Here is a 27,467-nt window from a genome sequence, read left to right on the forward strand (position 1 = left end):
GAAAGGTACTGTTGCTTGTTTTAAAATCACTGACACTTGGCAAACTGTGACACATTCCAAAGGCAAAAGACATTTCTCCTTGGAGTTATTTTTGTAATCTTATGCAGAATGTGACCTCCTCTTGCACACTGTGGCGGGAGAAGGAGAACTCAGAAAAGACTTCCCTTACAGTGCTTCCTTCTTCTGAAAGCTCTTCATGCATAGACCAATAGAAAATGACACTCAACTCTCTCCAGCTCTGATGTTCAGCTCTAAGATGGATGCAGTAGCACAGGGCCCAAATTCCAAGCTGTTTGCAACTGAATTTGCTCACCTGACTCATCTGTGTAGAACTGAAGCACAACAGATGGACCAGGTCCTTTTATCGTTCTTGCAGCTGCATAAATACTGTATAATGTAAATGGCAGAAGGTCTTCCAAGATGACAAAATTATTGGCGGTGGGGAACGAGTTATTCCCTTCTGGCCCAAATAAATTTAAATCATAACTTATTATAATACCATTTGGCTTAACAGGAGGGTCCCATGCAAGCATAACGGAGGTAGTTGAAAGATTTGAAAATGTTTTGATTATAGGTGCTGATTCTGGGACTACATGAAAAAATAAGAAAGAGAAAAACAATGATAACCTCAGAAAAATGTGAATTACAATGAAAAATATCTTTTAGCTATCAGTTAAAGTTGTCGTCTAAGTGGAAAATTCTATTTCATGGTCTCAACACAGAAATGTGTAGCAGTTGTTTATGTCATTGTGTAACAAAAAAGCTTTAAGTAACATGAGAAAAATAAACACAATAATCTTATTTGCATTTAGAAAGCTATTTGGTTTTTTTTTCTACATTTCCTTAGGAATGAATAAAATATACTTATCTTACCATCTTCATCAGTTCTTATATGCAGACTTTGAGCATGCAGTTCAGAAGATCCTTTATCAGTGGCTGGTATGATTTTCAGAACGTAATCAGTATATTTCTCCAGGTTGTCAAAAATGATGCTTGTGTTGTAAGTGAGGAAACACAATATCTTACTGGTTCCCAGTTGCAATGAACTTAGAGAAACATGAAAGAAGACTAAGCCATTTGGCTGGGACGGTGGAAGCCAGCTTACATTTACAGAAGATGAAGAAATGTTTTGATAGACCAGATTTTCAACAGAACCATCTGGGACTATGAGAGATAATAAGCAAAAAATAAATGCACAAATTACAGTAATAAAGCATCCAAAACTAAAACATAAATAAATGCCCAAAGTATGATTAGTCTGTAAATCTCATTTGTAATACTTTGTACAACTTTTAAAAATCATTTATGCTTCACTATCAAAATTGCAGTTTTGAGGGCATATATGAATAATCATCTATGTTAAATTTGTTTAACAAAAGAGTCATAATCATGGTTTAAGACAATATTTTTATCGCTCGTATCCATATTCAAGCTTGAGAACTACATTCTTAGCATTACAAAGCAAAGACTCAGATCAAAATGTCTTCCTTGCAAAGAAAAATACTGCAGTGTTGAAAACAGTACTTACTGGATTTTTTTTAACTTTGCCATCCTAACAGTAAAATAATTTTGAAGTTAGAGACTATTTAATAATGGAAGCACTGATGTGCAGTGAGCATTAATAAAGTTATTAACTTACTATCCTGATCTGTATACACATTTATTATTTCACTGGTTTTGTTTCCATCTCCAAAAGCTGTGCTTGCAGTTAACCACAGACTATAATGGCTGTATTTTGCCAAGTTATCCAGAACTGCAGAGTGGGACATACTGACATCGCTGTCATTACCATAACTCGTGAAATTCTAAAGAAAAAAAAAAAAGTGCTGTCATTGAAAATGTTATTTATTCATTGATTTCTCTTTCTAGTTTCCCATTTAGCCAGCACCACCACCACCAGATATCATGCACCATAGTGTTCAGGAGACACAAACCTACACTTTGACTCCTAAGAAGTCCTGATTTTTACTGAAATACTCAAGCAATTTATTGTTTGATGTCTATTGTTACTCCTTGTGTTTTGCAGCGTACCTAATTGACTCCTCCTGTTGTTTGTAGCTGTTGAATGGCAGTCCATCTTTTTTAAAACACATTAAATCTGTAATATTGCAATGTGTTTATCCATATTACATCAAGAAAATGACAAAAAAATATTATCTGCTAATTGTTCATATATTACATGATCACACATGATTCCCTTGCCTGATCTGCACGAAGGAAATGAAAGGATTTCTCTCACTTTTTTCTGTTTTTATGAGAACAGATATTACAGAAAATTGCCTGATTTTGAATTTAAAACTTCCAGTAGCAGAGATCTCACCGCAACACTTGATAAACTGTTCCTTTTGTTAGTTGTCCTTTGCATTAAAAACAAGCCATTATTTCTAATGCAAACATCTATACCCAGTGGACTGTCTTAAACTGAAGGAACTGACAGAATTTCTTTTCCTTGTGGTTACTTGCTAACAAAACAATTGCACCAGAACCAAGTCCCACTTTCTTTTGAACTACATCATAAAAAATTCCACTAAAATGGTGACTGTTGCAGCAGGTTAGTGCTCTAGATCAGCCCCTCTGAGAAGGCAACTTCTGTTTGGAATGAACCATTTTGGAAACTCAGAAGAAAAAAAAAAATCAGATTATTCATGTAAAGTCAGCTATACCACGCAACTGAATGTGTCAAATCACCCACTGCTTCACATGAACCTGACTTAGATGATCCAAAGCAGTTTGGTCCATGATTTGAAAACTGTTGCAAGATCATGTACCCTATGAGCGTATTCAGCTCCAGCATTGGGTAGGAAGTCAAAGCTTCACTCCTAATTCTATGAAGAGTCAGTATCACTCCACTCCAGCAGCCACATTGCCCCATTAAGCAGATGGCACGGGCAGCACTCCTCAGGACTAAAGAAATCCTAATTTTTCTACATAGCAGCATTTTCATGGTGAGCTGGGTTTTGCTCAACCCTCTCATGAATTGCCTAGTACACATCCCAGTTATTTGGCCTGTCCACAATTTTCGGTATTACATACTATTCCCACCCTCCAGCTCCTTAAAGTCAAAGCTGGCTTTAAACTAAATGCTTTCCTAAAAAATAGAGGCTGTGATAGAAGACTTACTAAAACAGGAGGAAGGCGGCTGTAATGTTTGCGTATTTAGATCAAGAAATAACACACATAAACACAGGCATACTAAAACTCCACACTACAAAACAGGTTATATTTCTCTTGAGGAAAGTTCCTACTGAAGAAGCCACTGTGATACACTCTACCAATCAGTTGAGTCAACACTGTGCAAATTGATAGTTCAGTATGCAATCTAGATCTCTGTCACTAACACATATCAATTTACATATCTAACATAACACTTCACCCATTTTTTTGTACAGGCAAGATTATTCTGTTTCTGCAGAAAACAACAGGTGACAGTCTCATTCATTTTCCTGAGATTTTTATACTAATATCTGAAGACATAGTTTTGCCTACAGCCACTAGGGCTCACGTAACATAAATAAGTAAACAGTTTGTTTGGCAGTGAAAATGTAAGCCTTTTTTTTGAATGCAGAACAGAAGCTGCACAAATTGGCAGTATACATTTCTATATCCACTCCTATTAACAGACTTAAAGCACCCTGTTAGGTTTGTCTGAAAGATTAAGTCAAGTCAACACCAGTTAAAATACTAAGAAATTCCACCTTAACACATGACTTTCTTCTAAAGGCAGACGGAATTATTATTATTATTATTGTTATTATTATTAGAAATTGTAATTAATAATAATCTTGATTTAAAATAATAGTATCTAACAATAAGATCAAAAAAAGGATTTTAAATAATTCTATGAGTTTTCAAGGTAAAAAAGTCAAAGGTACCACACCAAGTTTTGATTCTAGATTTAAAGGGAGTTTATTAGTATGAAGAGCTGAAAATCCAACTCAGTTTAAAAAGCTTACTTTTACAATTCAGTCAGCTGTCTGGCACTTAAGGTCTCAGTGAATCAACATGAACGCTATAACAACAAGCTTTTTGGTGATTTAACAAAAACTGTTTCAAGAGGAGCCCAACTGTTTACTCTGAGGAGCCCAAGGACTGGGGACTACCTCAAATGTCTGATATGAGAAAATATTAGAAAAGAATGATCCCATAATTAAGATTAAGTGTGAGCAGGAAGAACTGTGTGGGTACAAACTGAGAAAAAATGAAACTTGCACTAATTGTACCCTGGGGATAGAACATTATAGGAAGTTTTAGAATTAACTGTGGCTGCAGATGAAAGCAAACAGCTTAGGATCTTTGGCTACAGCTGAAGAAATTCTTCCTTCTGTCCCATTCTTCATCCATACATGAAAGAAGTTTTGACATAGCAAAGTATCAGATTATTAAAAGCAGCTAAGTGTAAGCAATACACGCAGGCCACGACAGTGTCAGCAGAAAGTAGTATCTTCTTCATCCCAGGAAGCATCAGAAATTTCCAGTGGCATAAAGCTGTAATTCGTCGTATACAGACAACACAGTGCTGCTGTTCTTCACTGTTAACCTTTTTCCCCCGTTCTGTTTCCTTCCTTAGGCTCATTGTATTGCACTGTTGTTTTGAGTTAGAGTATCACATACTTGACTCTGGCAATCAAATGAGACTGATGACACTGAGGGTTAATCCAAGACATCCCTCAAGGAGCTTAATGCATACTGTTCCAGTACCAACCTAAGTGAAAATATTTGCTTTTTGTGTGCTGTACCCTTCTGAGCCCATCTTTTTTAAAAAAACTTGCAGTGTATTTTAAGGAAATTACCCTTTTATCCCTATTTTGGTCATACAGGTGAAAGAAAATGTTTGATTGCTGAGTTAATATAGCACATTGCTTGCATCCCTTGTCTGCATCCCAAGGACAGACCAAGCCAAATTTCACTCTAAACTGTATCCAGCCGTGTTCACTAAGCTTGGCTTGAAGTACAAGCGTTGGATGATTGGGGGTCTAATGTTCAGTCTCTAGTAGGGCGGTGGGCTTTTTTTCTCTGCTTAGCTCCTGCTTCCCCTGTCTGGTTTGGCTGAGCAGGACAGTTGTCATCTGTACTGAAATTCCTACGCTGAAGAAATTTCTCCAAGGATAAATTTATATTTGTAGTTAGCACCTTTCCTGCTTTCTTGCTAATCAAAGCACAAGTATAGAGAGATTGAATAAAAGAGTTTATTCAAGTCAATGATCTCTCTTCCAGATCAGTGTTTAGCAATTATGCAATTACTTCCATAGATTATTTGACTTCTTTCCTCGGTAAGACTGAGAATGTGCACAGTATCGTGGCTTCAAGCATCATGCAAGGAACCAGTGAGTAAAACTTGCAAAGCTGCTATTGCAAACAGTGAAAGCTTGATCTGTAGGAATCCAGCAGGATCACAGAGAAGTGAGGTACAGTGCCATGTCATCTGCGTAGGAAATGCCCTTCATCAGAATAGGTGCCATATCTTTACTGCACTGGGGCACAGTACTGAACATAAACCAAAAGTCAGCATTTTCCTTGACCTATGGCAACAGAAGATGAAATATAAAGCTGAACTTGAACCTAGTCTAGTGCAAGTGATGGTTTCTTCTTTTTGGCTACCAGCCATTCCTCACTCTCCAACACTTTTTCTTTTACAGCCTCTCAGCATCCCATAGAAACAGCCCACTCATCTACCAAAATCCTCAATTCTAATCTCCATCACTAAATTTTTCCAGCTGTTCTGGTTCTGAATCCTAGGTCTGAGCATCCCAGGCCTTCTGTCTGGACAGCCGCAGTGTGATTTTTCATGTAGATCTGTAAAGCAAGAAACTATATATTATTTTTCTACCCTATGAAGGTATGCAACTACTTTTTTTTTTTTTAAAGGAAAACTATTTTTCCTGCAAGTTTCTGCATCATGTCAAGGAGTAAACTGCCTTCTTATCTCAGGTCTTTTGTTTTTTTCCCTAAACAAAATGCTTCACTCTGCAGCTACTGATTGCCTGTTTTTAACATATTCATAAACAGTGCTTTATATTAATTAGATTTTAATATGCCTAAGGAATTTGAGAACATGTGAGCAGAATTGACAACTTGAGACAGCACTAGTTTTAGTATGACTTTTATATTTTCAGTGGTGCTCAGCGACAGGACAAGGGGCAATGGGCACAAACTGAAACACAGGAAGTTCCGTCCCGTCTGAACACGAGGAAGAACTTCTTCCCTCTGAGGGTGACGAAGCACTGGAACAGGCTGCCCAGGGAGGTTGTGGAGTCTCCTTCTCTGGAGATATTCAAGACCCGCCTGGACAAGTTTCTATGCAGCCTCCTATAGGAGACCCTGCTTCGACAGGGGGGTTGGACTAGATGACCCACAGAGGTCCCTTCCAACCCCTACCATTCTGTGATTCTGTGATTATGACAGCGTTGGAAGATGTTAATTTGCTTGACATTCTTCAGCTGGCATGGTTTTTCAGGAATCTAGAATACATGCTTTAAGATTTGGATCTCTGTTATTATATCCTGACAGATCAGTAGATGAAAGACTGGCAGAGGATGGCTTCCTACAGCAGCATGTCTGAGAAGGTGGGGTTACTAGAAATGTGAAAAGGTCATCTACTTTTTTAATTCTCCTGTATCATTTCTCAAGTTGAAAATACAGTTCAGATAAACAGGAGCACAATGGTAACCTAGATGCAGAATATTCCAGCCAAGGATTATTTCTTTCTGAATGTGTGCAGTACAAAACTTACCAACAGGCGCTGGAACTACATGGTTATACTCCTAAGTTAGACAGTTGTAAGCTGTATGTGTCCATACACTCATACAGATTACAACTGTCTGTATATGTTTTATAAATAATATATACAGATGTACATATCAGGCTGGATTTCACACATGCATTTCTCTGTTGTAAAAAGAATAACATAAAATATCTGACAGAAATTATCAGGGGAGAGTTGTTTGTTTCTCCTGTTTGAATTCTGTCTTGCACGCAGAGGAATGCCAAGGTGCAGAACAGGAGTGCAATGGAGATACAGTAGTCGCGATGCCAAATAGTGGAGAGGCATGTGATGGCAGGGGGAGTTAAGGGGAGCAGACAGATTAGGAGTGGATCGATTTGAGAGATTAATGGTGATCTCCCATGGCCAGTAAGAGAGAGATGGAACAGCAGCTGAAACCTGTCTTCTCATGGCAGAGGGATGGGTTAAAAATCAAAGCTGAAAGGGCGAAAATGGTAGTTTCCACACCTAGAAATGGAGACACTGTTAGCGCTTTTCTTCCACCCATCATATCACATACCAAAGCAGCAGTAACTTTCACCCTTGCCACCACCCTTTCCTTGCCCAACTACATCATGGGGTAACGAAACTGGACCCTCACCTTGCTGGGCCAATGCTCCATCTTCCCTATCTTGCTCCTTCATTTCCAGAGTCCTGGGAACATCCAGAGGCATTTTAGCTCTCAGTGTATCGGTTTCACCTGACTCATTCACCTCAGAGTTCCACCTTCCTAAAGGCAGGAATAGCCCAAGTTCATAGTCCTCCACTAAAATTGCTTGAGTTGTCCAAGAATCAGATAAATGTAGACACTCTCCATAGGATGGGCTAGCTCAGATAATGCACTGGTGTAAAGGTTTCTCCAGGGATTTGGTAGGCTAAGAAAAATGCTGTTGGTATAGCAGTGTGTGCAAGCAGAGTCTGAAGCTCTGAACTGTAGCCCTGATTTTAATCTCATCAGAATGTGAATTCATGGCACGGTCCTGCTTGCATCTGAAACTATGCAGACAGAGACTGGCAACCACACAGCTTCACAGAAGTCAGAGAAGTGTACACACTGAAGTATATCAGCAATTATTCAGTCACAGGTATTTGTAAAATTTGTGAATATTTTTTTACAGCTATCCTCAAACACATGCGTACCTCACACTAGACATATCTTGAGCATAAAGTTATGCAGTAGAGGTAATTTCCCATGCATTAATTTCTTCATGAATTTATATTTCTTTCTTTTCTTCCACATGAGTAAAGCTTGTGATCAAAGACCTGTAAAGGAAGCTTATTTCTTCTTCTTATATTTCTGTATCATAATATATTCTTAGAAAGGAGAACAGAAAAACTACACATACAATTAATGACTGGTGCATAACTAAGGATGAAAGTAGCAACAAAGAAAATCTACATGGAAATGTGTGGATCACCAAAAACTTACAAATAACATTTTATTTGTCTTTTATGTTTTCACATAGAAATCTCAATATATTTGTTTCAATTTACTATACAGTAATTTCCTTTTGAGAGTAACAAAAAAACAAAATACTAATGTGTTCACTACTTTGACATTATCTTCTTATTTTCAGTACTGTACAAAACATGCATTAAAAAGCAAAACCAGAACTGTTACAGAAATTTATTCAAATTGACAGATTAGACTAAAATAAACAGTCTCAAGGATGTGCAATGAATGTAATGGGTCTTGTGTCTATCTGTCTATATGTGTTGTGCATATGTATGTATTACATGTGTCTGTATGTACATGTACCTACAAACTTTGCAACAGGGACTATTACACAGAACCTGCTTGCTTTGATGCTTAATGATATGAATGTCCAATGAGATGCACAATACAACACAAATGATTACAAGAAGTGTTCCTGTCTTTATGTCAAAAAACTGCCTTGTGATAAATGAAATATGAAAAAACAATATATTGGTAACTATAACATTGATTTCATATCTAATGAATTATTAGAACACTTTATTGAATTCTACAAAAGAAGAATATAAAAATAAGCTTACCTGTATGAATATTCCTGAATTATTCTTGAAATAAACTGAGTAGTACAGTATATTTCCATTAGGCTTTTGAGGAGGAGACCAGAATAACATTACTGATGTGGAAGTAAGGTTTCTGTACACAACATCTTTCGGTGGATCACTTGGTGCTGGAAAAATGTAAGTTTTAGCACACCTAACTCAAGATTTTGTATTTTTTAGTGCCCATGAAACACCCACTATTGATTTGAGAACCTCCTATGTCAAATTAAATGTATTTTTGATTATGGTATAAAAACTGCTTCTGGAAATGATGAAATAAAATAGTAGATGTAAATAAATTTTTAAACACTATTTTTTTTCAGACACATTTTTATTTAGCTATAGCTGTAAACAGATACTCTTTTCTTATAGAATTTTTCCTGTACTTACAGCTTGGGGCACATGGAAAGTCTAATTTGCAGACATAGAAGTTGACTGATTTAGGCCTCTATACTCCACATATAATTAATAGGAAAATAAAAGGATTTGTTTCAGAAAACCTAAATTCAAAGACTTGTTCTCTCTTGCTGATTATAAACAGAATTTAGGCTCCCAACTCGCATAGGTAAATCAGATACTTAAGCTTGGACAGTATGATCATTTCTGCTTTTTCCTCTTCTCTCAGCCTATTCAACATGCAGGAGACTTTGTAAGCCTTCTTCAATTAGCCTCTCCTCCTATCATGTAAAGAATAGCAGCTTATGGTCCTTCTCAGTAGCACAGTGATGTAGGAGACTCAAATTCAGCTCCTTAAATCAGCTTAAGAGAATGTAAATCCATATTTCTTGTCATCCAAGAAAGTGCTCTATACAACATGCAGTAGAGTACCTAACACTGTAAGTTATCTTATCTCTTTGGCTTTATGCTGCTCTAGTTTGTATAAAATACTAAAATATTAATTGGAACTCCAGAATCAATTCCTAAAAATCCTGCCCTAAAAAGTCAGTTCATCTTTCCATAACAGCTTCAAGAGCAAAGACTGGGAATACCTACAACCTGATGATTTAGACAGTCTTTTGATAGATGGTAATCCTGCACATGATTGTGAGTTGGGAAGTCAGTTTATCTATGCAGGGTGATTCTGAAATATGCCTGTATACTGTCCATTTTGGAACAGATCGTAGCAATGTAATTGATGGGAAAACCAGAAACAATAATTAAACTGAATGACTTTCAAAGCACAGTATATAGTATGATCATTTATAAAAGTCATCTACCATGTTGGAAGCATAAGATCATTAAAATAGAATAAACAAATTGGTGTACACTTACAGATTTCATTTTCTAATTAAAATCATTTCAGACTTGTGACAGAGAATCTAAAGAGTATTTTCCTTACCAGAAGTTGTGTCACAGTAAGATAAAGCAGAGCTATTAAAAATATTATAAAAACAATTTATTTCAAAATATAAAATTCTTTTAATTTTACCTGTCTTGAAGGGGAATGCAAAGTTTTGCTCAGTAAATTAACAGAAATATCCATCATCATTTTATTTAATAGCCATAGATATGTGTACACACAGAGAGAGACACACACACAGACAGACAGAATGTCTCTTCTTGACCAGTCAAATGCCACTTCTACTTCAGTAGCTTTATTAAATTAAAAAAGGCTGATAGAAATTTAAGGCTCAATGAAATTAAAGATTTGTACTATATATAAGTTTACCTCCTTCAGCAGTTCTGAATGTTATAGAATCGCTTTTCATGTTGCCATCTCCAAATCTTGTACTTGCGGTTAGGTAAGCACTATACTCATAGTTATTTTCCAGGTCTGTGAACTGCAATGATGTTTCTGTTACATTAATACTCCTTTTTGACATTTTATTCCTAAAGAAAAAATATTTTATTAATTATATATACACACCATTTCTGCATGCATACAACTGTGGCAGATGATATAAAACTGAAAAATGCAGTATTGCAGTAAATACAACTATTTTAGGCTTTAAAAGAAGACTGCGATAACTTTTGTCTTTTATGTTGAAAAGCTCACTTTTGTACTGTTGCATCACATCAGGGCTATTAATTTTGCTCTTAAAAACCCACCAAAACCTCACCAAAATATATTTGTAAATTACATCAGCAAAGACAATGATTATATGGAATATCAAGGAGGAGCATGTCCATCTAGTAACTGCTGTCAAATGCTTATGTGGTACCCTTGGGAAGGACACAGTAGGGCATAACTAAACTGTCTCCCTGGACAGGAATAGCGAAATATAAAAAGATTATAGCAGGGAGCATGCCCTACTGTGACTCTGTGAAATTGGTCAGGAGGCTGAAGTTATAAATGGAATAATAGAAGATGATATGGAACAGGAATTAGCTGGTGCTGAGTTAATTCTGGTGGAATGTAGCAGGGGATCAGAACGGAACTCTAGTCAGGTCAAAACCCGCCTAGAAAGACTGTAAGATGTAACATTAATAAAATGCTGGTATTAGCATAGGTATGAAATGATTATCAGAAAGTAAAATAAGATACAGAAATAACTAACTTGAATTCAAAAAGTCTGCTAGTCCTCTTTAAATTAACTTAATCTTTTATTAAAAAAAATAGCAGGGAAAAAAGCTAGCTAACGTTCCATTCCTGCAAAGATTTCTGTATGAGTGGGTACCTTGTGCCTTTAATGGGATTTCATACAGGGACGATAATTTTTCAAGTAAAACCAAATATCTGGCTCAAGAAGTCACTGTGGAGCTCTTCACAGAGCAGACAATGAGTTCTAATTCTGAAAAAAAAGGATGACTCAAAACTATTAGATGGGCTGATTTTCATCCTTTGATAAATGAATGTCCCATTAGCAAAGTTTACCATCTGATACTGATGAAATAAAGTTACATTAACAAACAAATGAAATGAGAAAATGCATGAGAATAAACACCCTAAACTCTCCTTATTCCTTTCATTTTTTTGAGTGGAATGTCTCTTGCCATGGGAAATGATCTTGGTAACAGAGAAAGTTAACATTTACATTTTTCCCAAACTTCTGACATTTTGAATAGTCAGTAGAGATACAAAAGTTTGCAGATGCAGTTACCAAAGACTATACAAAGACAAGACATCTTTTCTTGGATCTTTGCCCGATATATTCTTAGTATCGAAAAATGTAGCTGGTTATAATTTAAGAAGAAAATCCACAGCTTAGTGCTGCAAACACTTCTACTCTGAGTAATTGCATTCTTACAACATCTTATCTGCTAAAAAACATTTCCACAGTCAGGCATAGTTAAGAAGAAGAACAAAGGCTTGGGGTGTTTCAAGAAAAGCTGATTTTCTGTTTAGAAACTGAGGTTGCAATCAAAACAAGAAGAAAACACTGATCAAAATGAGTGCAGTCTTCACAGACAATGAGAAAGAAAGTACCTAACAGAACAAGATAAGATAAGGAATTTTAATGAACAATAATATGAAGTTTTGAATGAGCTCTTTCAGAAACCCAGACAAAAGAGGTTCTAAGAAATAGCGTACTTTCACTTGACGAAGACAGGCACCATATTTTCTCAAAAATCTGTACTTCAAAGTAGATCGAGTCAGTAATTATCTCACAAAACTTTGCTGAACAGGATATTGCCACAAGACAATAGTTATGTACAAGTTCTGCAGTTTTGTTAATACACCTTTAATATTCTAGAATTGCAGACTCAGGGAGTAGTTGTGGACTCTTGTTCCCAATCCATTAAAGAAAGGTTACCAAATTCTCTGTAACTGCTGCAATATATTTAGGAGAAGAAACACTTACTAAACTTCTGTATTAACCTTCATCTTTCTGCTTTATCGAGAAGCCCTGGATTAACAATCTCCCCCTAAATGTATTGAACACCTCCCAAAAATAGCAACTATGGCACGGCAGTTTGCCTTGTCAGATCTCATCCTGCAATGCATTTTATGAAGTTGTATAGACAATTCTGTTAAATACTTCAAATTCCCCTCCTACCCCCCAGAGAAAACCTCCAAGGAAGGAGTGAAGTTGTGGCCCTTTGAATGTAATGGGAGTTTTTCTCCAATGTCCTTGCCTCAAGATGATACCGAATGCCTCTCTAATTTTAGATATGGCACAGTAAGGACAGATAAGACAGAGCAAGGATAACATGGAAGGAAAAAGAACAAGGCTTACTGAAAAAAGTTCTGTGGTTCTTTAATTCAAATATTTAGAAAAATGGATCAATTAACAGTTTTTAAAAAATAATTCTAACTCATTTGTCATAATAACAAAAGCAGTAAGCTCTAAGGCAATATAAGGAGGAAAAGTTGTATAACCAAGTCTTTGAACACAGCCTGCATTAAAACCATAATCCTTATAATGGAGTAACTCTTTCCTAGCTAGAGAATAGTCTTTAATGCTTTTTTGTGGTTCAAGAGCACCAGACTTTGCCAATAGAGTAGAACTAACAAGACAAGCCAAATTTAACTTTTCTGGAAAGGAGAGTTCACTCCCATGTACTCTATCACCAACTTAACTAGAAGCCATAATTTAAAAAAAAAAATTCAATAGGAACTGAGGCCAAACCCTAGCCCAAAACTGTTGAATAACATTAATAAATGTAAGCTAGTAGTATTTATAATGACTGCTGATTTGCACATCTGGTTCACATCTCATAAGGCGTACATTAGCATTTGCTTCCTGCACCTTAGCAATACCAATAAAATGGTACAGCACAAATGCAATATATTAAAAGTGATCAATAACAAAACCTTTTCACTCCCAGCAGAAGTTATACATAGATCTTTGAAGAGACGCCACATCACTAGACCAATCTATGTCATGCAGAGGACAGAAGCTGCAAGTTTTAAAGTGGCAAAACTCCTTTTTAAAGGTGAAAAAAGATCCCAGGAGGGATGACAGAAAAAAAAAAATAGGGAAAAATAAAGTATGCATAGAAAAACAAAATAACACAGTAAATGAAAAATAACCGTTAAAAAATACTCGCTTGCTATGAATATGATAAATATAAAATATAGCAATAGACATAACTGATAGCACATACAAAGACTCTCAACACTGCTCCTACACACTCTCCACAAATATTTCTCTATTTTAAGCCTATTTCAAATCTCCTTGACAATTTAGCATAGGCTTGTGTCCTGCCTTACAATAGGCCTAATCAGAATATAATGAAAACAGTCACCATGATCTAATTTAAACTTGATGTACCATCACATAACGTTTACAAAAATGTGGAAAATGCTTACAACGTATTTAACACCCCAATTTTCAGCTACTATATTATATCTGAATTTGTATATACAAAAAGCTAGTATTTTAACTGCTGGATGAATATTTGTTCTCCAAAAACGTGCAGTCAACACATTGTGTAAGAAAAACCTAACATTCCTGATAGGTTACAGATTAATATTTACCCTCAGAACTACTTCCAGAAAATCTTACCAGACGTAAACTGTGTAATAGAGGATAATTCCATTTGGCTCCAGCGGAGGTCTCCATGACAACTTCACAGTGACACCCGACAACTGTTTTACAGAGAGGGATTCTGGAGGAGAACTCGGAGCTATAAAATGAGAGAATAGGACACAACATCTTGTTAAACAGCGAAGATTGATGGGATACGCAGCATCCTTAAATAGGTTTTTAACTATTTGTGATGGAAAGCGAACTTTGTACTACACCACTACAGTATCCATCAACTAATGTTAAGGCGCAGCCTCTTTTCCTTTTTCTGACAGATGACAAAAGAAGATTTTGCATGGTGGTGTCAGAACATCTGTTTCTGTGATTCAATGGAAAAAGTACTTCATGAGAAAACAGAGCAATGGGTAGGTCACAGTGATTCACCTACTGTCCGAGTACATTGCTGCACTATTTTCTTTCCCCTTCTAATGAAAGCAAGGGCTTTATAGGTATGAACACATGTAAAATATAGCAAAATAGTTCCCCTGAGGAAAAAGAGGTACTGTAAAGAATTATACAAAGCACCGAAAGGTGGAAAAATAGATAAGCATGGCATTGAGAGATGATAAAAATGTGGGATACAAGGCAGCAGTAAAATCTATTCACTCCATCAAATAAGGACGACATTCATACATTTAACATGCCACAGGGGCACATATAAACACAGGCATTAACTGAGACCCTTAAAATTCATTTTAAGATGAACTCTACATGACACCGTATCACAACTGTGTAGGGAAACAACAGAAGTACATGAAAATGCTAGACCATGTTTTATTTCATTCTAAAGTTCAGATAAATATTGCTGAGGAAAAATATACCCACATATGCATATGTGATACTGCTTTGTATTAGCATGTTACTGAGAAGTAAATCTCTTTCTTCATCTTGATTCACGAATATATGCATCACTATGAAGTAATAATAGAATTACTTTTGTTTTTCTCAACCAGAGAGCATCATGCACTAAAAATTCAGGTCATAACTGTAGTCATGCATGAAAATTGAAAATATGAGCATAGCTATTAGCAAATCTATGAAACATTTGGTCTGAACCTTGGAACACTGTGTTCCTGTGAATAAAGAACATGTGGTGTATTATAAATATTGTTGTTTTTCAGTTGTTGTTCCTTCCTTTACTATCTCAAAAGTTGGCATAAAGGTTTTAGAACTCTGTATACTTAAGAAAAAAATATTTTTCATGAACAAAGGTCCACTGAATTCAGTGAAGGTCTGTATTTACTAGCGAAAAATGGTGGCAGCTGTACAGAGTGTTTTACTTGTTATATCATCTGCAGCAGCTATATAATAAAAGAGCTGTCGTACTGTGAATATCATGCCTTTTTGGCATGTCTAGTTCATTCTACAGTTCTTATTCAAAGCATATTTTTTGCTGAAGAACAGAATCTATTTTGCTCTAAATAAAAATACTTTATGCAAAAGACGGATTTATCCAAATTAGCTGCTCCCAGCGTGCTCCAGCAACACCATTCTTGAGCAAAAGTTTATTACTGACAGTGTGAATGTAAGCCAAACAACAATTTGGAGATTCACAAAGATCTGCTATCTTGAAAAGCTTGATCTTAGGCAAGTCAGTGTTCCCTAAGACATGAAAAGAGACTTAATTTGGGAATGGCTGGTGGGATGTTTCTGTCAATGCCACTTCAGTCTAGGGTCACAGAGACTTCCTCTTTAAGCAGTGGAGAGGGACAGACACATGGTCCTCCAAAATGACAGACACAGGGTCCTCCAAAATGTGAGTCACGGCACCTAAGTTAAGATTCTGCTTTGAATTTTTTTCAGGATTTCCCCTCCAGAAACTAGAGAGGGGACCAATAATAACTTCCCACAACTAAATTGAGTACTGAAAGTAGCATTTTAAGGTTCCTCTGCTGATTTGTGACGTACTGTACTAATTAGCAGGGGATGCAATAACTGTGTTCTACCCTTAGTCTGCAGTGCAGAACACTCCCCTGCTCAGTTTGGAAGGCCAGTACTACAGACGATGGACTTTGAACATTTTCATAATATTAACAATTCTACTTCTATATATGTGTATCCGTCCATGCATCTGTTTAGAAGAATCCAAAAATCTCCAAACAAAATAACCAGAAATGTCCCTGGACCATTCAAGCTGCCTTTTGGTGGTTTTTCCCATTATCCAGCTCTCATCTCTGCAGAACCAAACACAATATTTAATTCTACCACGTGGTGCATTAGATTAAAATAATATTAGTATATTAAGATTCTTCAAGTTCATAAGATATTGGTAAGCTTGAATGTCCATGCACAGCAATTGTGCCATTTCACATAGCTCATACTGGTAAATATATTCAATAGACAGATAGATAGATAGATGAGTATGTTTGTGTGTAGATCAATAGATATAGATATCAATAGAGAGACATAATTGCAAAAAAAAGTATATAAAACCTACATATATCTGACATGAAGTGTTAAGATTATTTTAAGACTACAGGCAGACAAGGATACATTGCAACTTCTGTTCTGACTTACCATCTTCATCAGTCAGTATATGCAGAGGTGAACTACGAAGGCCCTCCCCCACTGTGGTACTAGCAGACAGTTCTACAGTATATTCTGTATATTTCCTTAAATCTAAATGAAGAAGAAGAATTCAATAAACCAACCATTCAGTGGGCCAAATTAGGTTCTTTAATGGGTCATAAGTAGTTTTGAAGTGCTGAATAGGCCCATCATTTCCACTCCTCTGTGTTTTTAGAGACTGAAATAAGCATTAGGAAAACTTGAACACAAAGTATTCTGCATGAACAAAAGAAGTGGCAAAGCCCTAATTACCAGTTTATACTTTATATTCCTAGAATGCTTTACAGTTTGTCCTTGGCTGTAGTCTGAAAATTTACTGGTTAACGTACTGAGCTCTCAGCATTAACTGCTGTGTTGTGCCTCAGTAATAATGACAGAACATAGAAAAAGATGCAAAGGTGAGTGGAGAGGGAAGTATTTATTTTTATCCAGAATAAGATGAGAAAGATATGTAGGTGACTTGGTTGTTTACTTTGTTAACGTGATAGATATGCAAAAAAATCTATTGAAGTTCCTCGTACTTCTAACATCTGAAACACAATGAGATACATGTTAGACTTTATATAGTTCATGGCCCATTCCATCACACTATGGCAGGACACAGCAGGCTATTTCTCAGGACAGATAGCATATAACTTTATATAAGGACAGGAAGGATCATGTCCAACCAATGAAATAATTGATCTGCACCAGTCTGTTGATCCCTTCTCAGAACAATTTGCAGTTGCCATAAGTTCCAGATCATTATATACTGGCCTGTAATACGTAGCATCAGAAGAGTAGTGTTTACGACTCTCTGTTCGGTTCCGTTAGATCTCTTCAGATAAATTGTGTAGGTCTGTATGACTCCATTGGGAGTGGATGGTGGAAAAAATGATAATTCAATTTCCGTGGATGAGATGTTCCTATAGGTTATGTTTTCTGGTGCTGAATCAGGAACTAGAAGACAAAGTTTAGACTCATAGATTTCAGTTACTTTCATTAATTTGTTAAGCATTTCCTTAAACTGGTTTAAATGAAACACAATGTAAACACTTGGATTTTTATCCTATTTTTGTACAAAATAAGTTTTAAAAGAGGCTGAATTGGAAGATCAAAAAACCATGACAGACAAACTGTAACAAGAAGGTGTGGGTTATTTAAAAATTAAAAAGACTGAAATCTTCTTAACATGTCAGATAAAAAAATCTGGAGCATGACCCTAAACTTCCCTTCTAACACTGCAATCCTTCAAGTTAGCTATTGTTAGGAGATTTTCCATGTTGTGCTGCCACAATTCACCCTTTTTTATCAGCAACCCGCATTTTCTTCCTTTTCCCTGGGTGATCCATACAAGCTGTACAAATACGTGTATGCAAAAACAAAGGGGGCCTAACATATTGCTCTAAGGGTCCTGAGAGCATCCCCCTTCCTGGAGGTTTGGCTGCTGGGTTCCAGGGCCAGCTTAGCAATGCTGTAGCTGAGGGCTGCCTCCTCCTCGCTGGCGGCAGACTCCCAGGCATGCTGCACTGAAGACACAGCCAGGGCTGACCACCGGCCTCTGGGACCTGCTTTCAGCTGCGGCCTTTGTGCTTTGCCCCTGTTTGAGCTACAGCTCCTGCTATATCATTGCCCTGGCTGTGCGTGGCCATGGACTCACTGATGTAGTTCCCAACTTGCAACCTGGCGTCGCAGCCTGACCTCAACTTGGCCCCACCACTACAGACCAGCCCAGCTGTCATGGGGCTGTGTCTGACCTGGTTAGCATCACTGAACCCACTAACTCACGTTCCTGGCTCAGCCTCAGAGCTGCCTCATCAACGTGGAGTGTTTGGCATTCTGGACTCCGGGCTGCCCCTGGCTGCCACTCCCAGACCTGCCCTGCTCCCTTCACTGGGGCTTGGTGGGACAAGTCCTGGCTAGTGAGGCCCCTGCCCTGCTGGCCCAGGGACCCTCTCGGCTCTTGGCTCCCTGTCCCTTACAGAGCAGCTGGCCCTGGCTGTGTCACAACAATTGGGTTATGTGTGTATGTGTCTGTCCCCAGGCAAACACACAAGTATGTTTTCTATCATCCAGAACTGATAGCAGAATGTATCTTATTCCAGAAAATCATGATCATAAAATGACAGCACAATTTGCCCAAAAGGTCAAGGCATGGACATGTTTTTAGGCTGCCCTAAACATTCTTACAAATGTACTGACATCTGATGAAAATCTGCATTTAAAAGGCTACATAATTTCTGCTTAAGCAATATCCAGAAAAGGGACAAATGCCATGAAAGGCAGTGAAATCAGCCCATGATTTTGCTTCATTTCATGGTAGAACAGTAACAGAGAACTCCCAAGAGCTCTTCAAACATTCCAGCCCATTAATAGGTTGTATTTCACAAAATGCTCTGTTCTTTGGATCCTCCCATGGTTTTATTCTTCTCATCTCAGAAGATGTTTTTGCAGCTTCTCATCTCTATCACAGGCAGCTGGAATTCAAATTTTTCTTCTGAGTGTCAGGGGAGTTAGACACTGAGAAAGAACTAATTGCCTTAAAATACAACTTAGATGAAAGGTGGATGTCTGAGTTAGAGAGAGCAATAAAAAAGGTTATGTCTAAGGACATTGTATCAGTTGGGCAAGTGCCTACATACCTAAAGTATCTGACAAAAAAAAATAAAATCCTCAAAAGTAGCACAATGTCTTGGCAAAGCTAGCTTGGTGCTTCTATTATGACTACTGTTCCATGCAGTCTAAAAACTAGGTGTTTGAGTCCCCGTTCCTTAAGAGCTTGACTTGTTAGACAGGCCTAGACCTCGACTACTTCACACAGGAAAAATGAAAGTTCATTTCAGAAACAACGAGGAGAAAGAGCTCACAGTGATTCCACTGTGTCTTAATAATCAAGGAGCCAGAGCATATCCCTGTCCCTTCTGAGAAACATCAGTATGGGCATGTCTTCCCTTACTGAGAAAAATGTGATAAACAGAGCATGCTTAGTTCCAGGGCTAGCTCTAGGTATAGATAAAGTAGGCAGTTGTCTGAGGTAGCAAACTGGTGAAGACAGCAAAAGGCCCTCAAAAAAGGATGATCATCATACCAGTGCTACCTGGAAATGGCTGAGTCCTAAAGCAAACTAACCTTCATGTCTGTCTCTCCAGCTACCTTTCATTTCTGAGCCTACAGCTCAACCCAAACATCTATTTCTCCATGTAAACGATTATCCTCAGGTTTTTTCTCCAATACCTCTCCTGTTTAGATCCACTGAAAATGTAATGACCTTCTGTCAATATTTTATATTCCTTTCCCTACCTTGTCCTACCTTACAGCTACTTATTTATTTCAAGTCTCTTCCTATGCCTTGTTACATCTCTTTAATGTTCATCCTTCCCAACCCTCACTTCCAAATATAAATTTCTTTCTTGGAAAAAATTCATCTACCCTAATCCTCTGCTATTTTGTTTTCTCTGTATCGTCTCCAAAATTTTATAGTAACAAAAACAAATTTTCCTGCTACAAAACAGCCCTTATCTGGGAATTCTGATTTTTTTTTCACCATTAGGATTGAATTCTTAAAAAATTTCATTTCATAACTTGAATTCCAAATTGCACTCGCTTTTTGAAACCCCTCCTTTTCTACAAAAAATTCTTTTCCTGCAAGACACAAGGAATCTTAAAGCACAAATCATAAAATATATAAAGTCCACAGGCATAAATCTTCCCACTGTTTTCGTTACTTTTCCTTACTCTTTCCTTATTTTGTTTTGTATGTAAAAGACAGAATGGGGTACAAACTTCCTGCTTTGCAAAGCAAACACATACTTTTAAAATTAATTAAACTGATCTCCTAGGCATCAAAGGTCACCATAAAGCAGCTGAATTTGGAAATCTACCTTTTTAAAAAAAACTATATACTCACCCGTTTCAGAAGTTCTCACCAGAAGTGGGAAAGATGACTGATTCCCATGGCCAAGTCTGGTGAATGCCCTTATAGAGATGTTGTAGAGAGTATATGGCTTCATTTCACTTAGTGATACACTTAAAGATGAGGCATTTTTAATAAATAAGTCACTGGAATCACTGTATAGAACTTCATAGTGAGTTACGAGACCATTAGGCTGCTCAGGTGGTAACCACCTCAGATTTACTTCTGTTGCAGTTACATTTATTAACTCTACATTTTGGGGTGGGGAGTCTGGTTCTGCAATATAGAAATAAAGAGGAAAAAAACCTCTGAGACTTTAAATTAATTGAGTATAGGATTAATCTCATAAACTTATTGGATCCTAACATTTAGATTAGCTGACTGTACCAAAAGGGCTTTGCTCACCTTCTCAAAGCTTTACCACTTTTTATCTCAGTTAATTTTGGTATGTCTTCCACTAATAAAACCAGGCTTCTTTTTTGCATCCCAGACACTTTAGCTTTTCTTGAATTTCTTTTCTCATTCACTTATAAATCTTTCCAAAACTGCATTTATTAACAAAAAAATCTCTTCTGGCTACTGCTCACGTGGAAACTGATCCTTCAGATCCTCTCACTGTCTTCCCCAAATTCAAATTCTTAAATTTAGCTGAATGCCATCCTACTGCTTTCTTCTTAAATAGCCACCCATCTTATTTCACTCAACCAACCACTGAACGAAGAAAGGGACTATGCAACGTAAATTTCCTTTAGTTTACCGATACAGCTGCTAACTGATGACCATGAAGACCCCAGTGTAAATCTTGCATGCACTGGTGTGAAGGTCATGCACAAAAAAAGTCCATCTCCGAGGTAGTGTGTTGGTTAAATCTACTGGCAATGTATGAGTTCATGTGACTCAAGTGAGCTAATAACGCACAGAAGTGTTGAAGGAGTGAGTGGGCTGTGCTTATAAATACAATCAGCTTTGAATGTCAACCTTGATTCCTCTGAAGGCTTCATCACTTCACCTCTGAAATAACCTGTCTATAACATTAAAAAAAAGTACTAAGAACTCAGGATTACGTGATTTGGTTTGTGTACAAATACTTATATCCAGATATTTCAGAATTTATCATGATTTCTTTTGTCCTAGAGGTCTCACAGACCACTTTCATTCCTGATTTCTGAGCCCATGAATGAGAAGTGCTAACTGTAACAGATCACTGCTCTCTGGATAACAAGAATGCCCACCTGAACATTTCCCATGTGAAGAAGCTTAATTTTCAGTTAAAATGCATTTTTCAATTTATCTGGCATGGTAAAGTGTTTAAGTGCAACAGCTTAGTATCATCCATCCTAACATAAGTTATCTAAGACAGCTGTAGTGAATATTTTATTTGGAGGTATCTCTCTTTTCAAGAGTCAAACAAGTTTTCACTCCTAGGTTGACTAAGGTTAGGAGACGTGTATCTCAACCTGGATTACCTCAGGAAAACTAAAGAACAATAAGAAGAAAAAAGTAATTACACATAGCCTTATAAAAAGGCAGGAGTTATTGGTGGTTTTCTCAATAGTTTCCTCAAGGTTTGCCCGCGTCTCTTACCAATGGAAGAACTGCTGGCCTGAAACTCCACTCTGAACAAATTTCTGTAATGCTCAAAGGCAAGGAATTGTATACTTTCAGAGAAAAAAACATATTTAGATAGGTAATTTTCTATTCTTGTAATATGCCTTTCCTCTGCAAAAAACTAACAGCATAGAAGCATGCAACCTTTAAAAAAATTTACTAGCACTTTAAGTTTCACTCTTTAATTTGATATTTTGGTTGACTGGTTATTCAAATCATCTAAGCTTCACAAATTCCCATGATTTTTAATCCTGTAATCCCCCTTAATTATTTTTCCTGTATTGTAGCATATTTGTCAATGAAAGAGACAAATGACAACTGGACAATTAACTTCTTTATTGCTTTGGTAAAAACTAGAAACAACTTTGCTGAAACCAGTGAAAATATAAACCTGACATAAACGAGAAAATATTAAAGTTTAATACTCATGAGACTGCTCTGTAAATCAAATTCCCGTGTTCTCTTTGCAGAGGCCAGTGGCAACTCCAGCTACTGCCTCTGTGCTTTCATGGGTGGAGACTGCCTTATAAGTAAGCAAGGAAGACCCAGAAATCTTCATAAGGTAGTATTACACGCTACATTAAAACTATTGATCAATCTTAGGATGAATAAAGCCCCAAACCTGTACAAAAACAACTGCATATAATATTCAGTATAAAAAGCCTTCACTTTATCAGCAGCTCTGCTTATAGACAGCAATATGGCCTCTGAATTGCTGAAAGCTGCCAATTCCAGATACTTTAAAAACCAACCTAATTTCCATATGATAACATTAAAAAAAAAAAAAAAAAAAAGAGATGCTACAGTCCCAAAGATAATTGGTTATGGTTTAGATGGGGTCTAGAGACACACTGTTTTCAGTAAAGGAACCTCAGCTCTGCCGCCTCCTTCCCATCTGTCTATCAGAGCTGAAATTAGTTGAATGCTAGTCATGCTGCAGCATTCATCAGTATTTCCAGTGCTTACCTAAAAATGGGCTGAATGAAGCCACTGACTGATAGAAAACTAATAATTTTGACAAACATTGATTTTATTTGTACACTTTCTTCCCTTATGTATGTGCCCAGTCTTCTGAAGAAGAGCAAACTTTAATACAGAAATCAAATCATCATTGCAAACAGTGTATTTACCGTCTTCAGGGGTTGTCACGAAAACATCATTCTCTTCAGACAAAGCACTTTCTCCAATTGTCGTAGAGGCCGCGACTCTCATTTTATAATTTGTGTACTTTTTTAAACCTAAAAAGATTAAGTTAAAAATTCTTGACTGTTGACTTTTTATACATATTTTTTTCCTCATAACTACTTAAAACTATAAAAATGGTTACAGTTCTAAGAGTTTTTGATATATGTTCGTAACCTAAAAGACAGAATATGTATAATACCATTTATTTGGGGAGCCGAAAAAGCACTCAGTCAAATCAACAGATTTTGAAATAAGTCAACCAGTAGACAGGTCTGTCTGTAGTGTCCCAACCTTGCTTTTACATGCAGTGGTGCTGTGTGTGTGTGTATGTGTGTGGATGGGGTAGATTTGGTCTACCAACCTTGCAAATGGCTACATTACATTAAGTTGGAAAAAATAATTTTGTGTAATGTATTTGCAATGTATTTATTTTTTTTTACTTAAATGGCATTGTACCTGTCATAAGTAAGCTGTTGTTTGAGGTTGCTGTGTGGAACGCTCTTTCTGTATCCAGTTCCATCGCATAAACAGTATAATGAATGATTTTCCCATTAGGATTTGCTGGAGGATCCCAATACAGCAAAATAGAGGAGGAGCTAATATTCTTGTATGATATATTTTGTACCGAGCTTGGAACTTAAATGAAAACAGAACAAAGGCAAATAAATTATTAAACAAAAAAATAAAATGTTCAGTGAAAGAAGTCATGAATGTTAACTTTGATAACATCAGAGTTACAACATTTTACCTTGTTCACGTGTCCTGACTGTAAGAACCGATGGTGGTCCTTCCCCAACAGCAGTGAAAGCAGACACACTGATTGTGTACTCTGTGAAAGGTATGAGGCCCTTTATAACGTATGACAGTTCTTCAGCCAAAATGTTAATGGTATACTGATTATCTGTGATTAAATGGAGAGAAATAGTTACTTACTGATAAACTATTTTTTTTCTTTTGCATTCTAAACTCACTTTGACACAGCAACCTCGAACTATTTTATTGCAAAAGAATTCACTTTCATGGCAATTACAAAAATATAAAGAAAAGTTTACACTCTACCTCTTAACTGAATCAAGGAGAGGCTATTACAGGTCCATTTGCATGTGTACAATAGATAGATTGGCCTAGGTAAAAAAATTAATGGGTAAGAACTAAAACCATGAGGGCTATACTGACAGCTATCTCTAAAAAAACTTGAGATAGGTCTCTGAGGAGCTAGGAAAAAGCATATTTGTATATGGACTAATCTCTCCGGTGACTTCAGAACCATGGCTCCTAGGTTGATGCAGCTTATAGTTTTGGGTTTAGTTTTTTTTTTTAATTGAGAAAACACATTCCCTCTTCCCCGCCCTCTCAATGGTGCTATAACAACTATACTTGAAATGGCTCCCCTGATAGATGCCCTCGCACTGCTATTTTTAGCAGCAGAGTTGTGGTCAACAGACTGAAGAAGTCATACATGCCCACAAATAATTTTTGGTGCATCTGAAATAAAGTTCAAAGTCAGCCACAGTCCAACTGTGCTTGTCAAAATCAACATAATCTGTTATAAAGCAGCCATTAAGCCACTGCAACATGAAAAAGTGCAGGTGCTTCACACATCTGAGTATCAGACTCTGAGTTTTTTAAGATCAGCATTAAAATGGAGGCTTCTAAAAATCATCAGACCCTGTTGAATATTTGGCTGTCAACAGCTTTAGCTACTATAATAACTACCATAAAATAACACTTGTATGCTAGATTACAACAGACACTGTCTGAAATAAGTTTTTCAGCAACGCAGACATCTTTTAGCAACTCAATACTCAAGCTGAATGAGGCCATAAAAGGAAAATTCACATTTAAAGCACTGTACATTTCTCTGCATGAAAAAGAAGATTCTTCAGGATTAATACAGTACAGAAAAAATCCACTGTAGTTTAAACTAATGGATTAAATTCTGGTTTTAGATACTGGTGTAAACGGAGGAATTTGATGACTTCAATAAAAAAATAAAAAAATAAGAACTTGACTTTCTCCCTACTGTTCAAAACTCACTATAAAAACTGAGTGGTATTTTAAGTCCCTGCCTGTCAGCTGAGGCCTGCTTAATGACTTGTAAATAGCCATACTTGGTAAAGAAACACAGGTCCATTGATAATACAGAACAAGTGTACACACTAATGACATCACCATGTCATGGGGTCATCTCCACCTGTTTGTCACCCATATAGCAAAGTTGTAACTTTTTGACCTATTTACCTTCACTGACATTTGAAAACCTATTAGTCAAAAGGCTTAGAGAAATCAAGGTCTCTGAAGGGCTTGGAGATATGTTAATCCCTGACAATCACACCTGCTTTGGCAACTGTAATAACTGATTGTCTATGCAGCTTGGCTGATGGCTTTCGGGTGCTCCTTTCACCAGGAAGAAGGTCAGCTGGGTGACAAAGGGCTAGTTCCTGCCTGTGTGGCATTCCCATTTGCTTCAGAAGGTTATTTGGTAGTAAAAAAATCCGACTCCAGCAAATGACCCATTTATAATTTGCTTGAACCGTGTGCTAAAGATCATATCTGGGACAGTGATGGGGGTCCTTCAGAACAAAGGAGCAGGTAGAAAAATATCCTAAAATATCTTACCCAAAGCAGAATTTAATTCTGCAGCTCCATTTCTAGCAGGCAAATTATCACCAGATACACTTGTAAATATTACTGGGGAAGCTGTCTGAATGCTGGAAAACATTTCAGCTGAACCTTCATATAACTCATTGGCTGTTTCCATTGAATTCCAAGTGGGAGCAGGTTTGAAGTTTTCATTTATCATGTATGGTTCTAAAGAATCCATCAAATACTGAAAATTAGAAATATAAAAATAAATCAAAAACCTCGTCATCACTATATTATTTAATTAAATTTATACATAATATAGGTTTAGTGTTAGAGTATTTGTGCATACATATATACAACTACAGTATATAAATGTTGGCATACAAACATTATCTTTCATTACAACAATAATTAACCTTGGAAAATATGGTATTTCTCATGAAAAAGCTCAGCTGCCGGTAGCCTACAACCTTTATTCATTTTTACTGTTTAAACAAACACCAAATTCTTTTTTTTTTAATTTTATAAAATATGGGTTTTGTAGTAAAGTGGCAATTTTAGAGCAAAGCCTTTAATGCTATGTCCTTGGAGTTATTTTGAATAGACACATGTTTGAGCTTGGGAGATTCTATTTGTGCTAAGCATGTTCTGAAACACGGTTGCAGGCCCTGAAAACAAGCGGGCTTCAGATGGTCTTGCGAGGCTCTGAAGGAATAACAGGTTGACAAGATTGCTCTGAAGGCATGAGGGGAGAGGGAGAAAACTAGAAGCTAATGAAATAAAGGGGATAGGGAAAATCAGGGAATACATACGTGAAAACGGAGAGTGAAAATGAGGTAAGCAATATAGAGGTCCATAGGACAGAAGCAGCAAAAGACAAATGTTGGAAATGGATGGCAGTAGATATGAGGGGAGCAAGAACTGCAAAGAGAGGAACAACAAAAGCAGAAGAGAAAAGAGAGAGAGGCTAGACCATAGGTACAAAATGGTGTGTAAGCACTAGATCGTTATGCCCCTTCAGAATCTGGGACCGAATCCAGGACTCCAGTGCCTCTAAATTGTTCTGCTGTCATCTTTGAACACTCCCTGCTCACACATATGGCCCACTTCACTGCCAGAAAGAGATGCTTTCACAGTGATGTAACTAACACACATTAGATCTCTCCCTACAGACTCCAAGTGGAGAGAGGGCAAAGCAGATTTTTACTGCTGTAACTAGGCGTGGATTAACCACAGGCAGAGAGATACAGCATCAATCTCACCCAAGTATCAACATATAAAAGCTATATATGCCTCATCTTCACCAATATTTTATAGCAAAACAGTGGAAATACTTTTTGCTTCTGAGGCTTTTCCACTTTTAAGATAACAGCCTTCTATTCCTACTAGTTATTGCGTACCGTTAGCACTGCGGATCCAATGG

General features: G+C 37.0%; 1 protein-coding gene across 1 annotated transcript in view; it reads right to left on the reverse strand.

Annotated features, from left to right (window-relative positions):
• PTPRQ (protein tyrosine phosphatase receptor type Q) overlaps nt 1-27,467 on the reverse strand; it is a 137,943-nt gene that overhangs the window by 64,270 nt on the left and 46,206 nt on the right. The window contains exons 27-39 of the mRNA XM_075428396.1: nt 26,078-26,288; nt 24,207-24,359; nt 23,915-24,094; nt 23,404-23,511; nt 20,660-20,941; nt 17,530-17,712; nt 16,723-16,824; nt 14,185-14,305; nt 10,464-10,624; nt 8,777-8,922; nt 1,640-1,805; nt 874-1,164; nt 314-589 (exon numbers count right to left, since the gene is read on the reverse strand). Coding sequence (XP_075284511.1) covers nt 314-589; nt 874-1,164; nt 1,640-1,805; nt 8,777-8,922; nt 10,464-10,624; nt 14,185-14,305; nt 16,723-16,824; nt 17,530-17,712; nt 20,660-20,941; nt 23,404-23,511; nt 23,915-24,094; nt 24,207-24,359; nt 26,078-26,288 — 2,380 coding nt within the window. The remainder of the gene's footprint in view (nt 1-313; nt 590-873; nt 1,165-1,639; nt 1,806-8,776; nt 8,923-10,463; nt 10,625-14,184; nt 14,306-16,722; nt 16,825-17,529; nt 17,713-20,659; nt 20,942-23,403; nt 23,512-23,914; nt 24,095-24,206; nt 24,360-26,077; nt 26,289-27,467) is intronic.

Source organism: Opisthocomus hoazin, chromosome 8, assembly GCF_030867145.1.
Source record: "Opisthocomus hoazin isolate bOpiHoa1 chromosome 8, bOpiHoa1.hap1, whole genome shotgun sequence".
In the NCBI taxonomy this organism is placed as follows: domain Eukaryota; kingdom Metazoa; phylum Chordata; class Aves; order Opisthocomiformes; family Opisthocomidae; genus Opisthocomus; species Opisthocomus hoazin.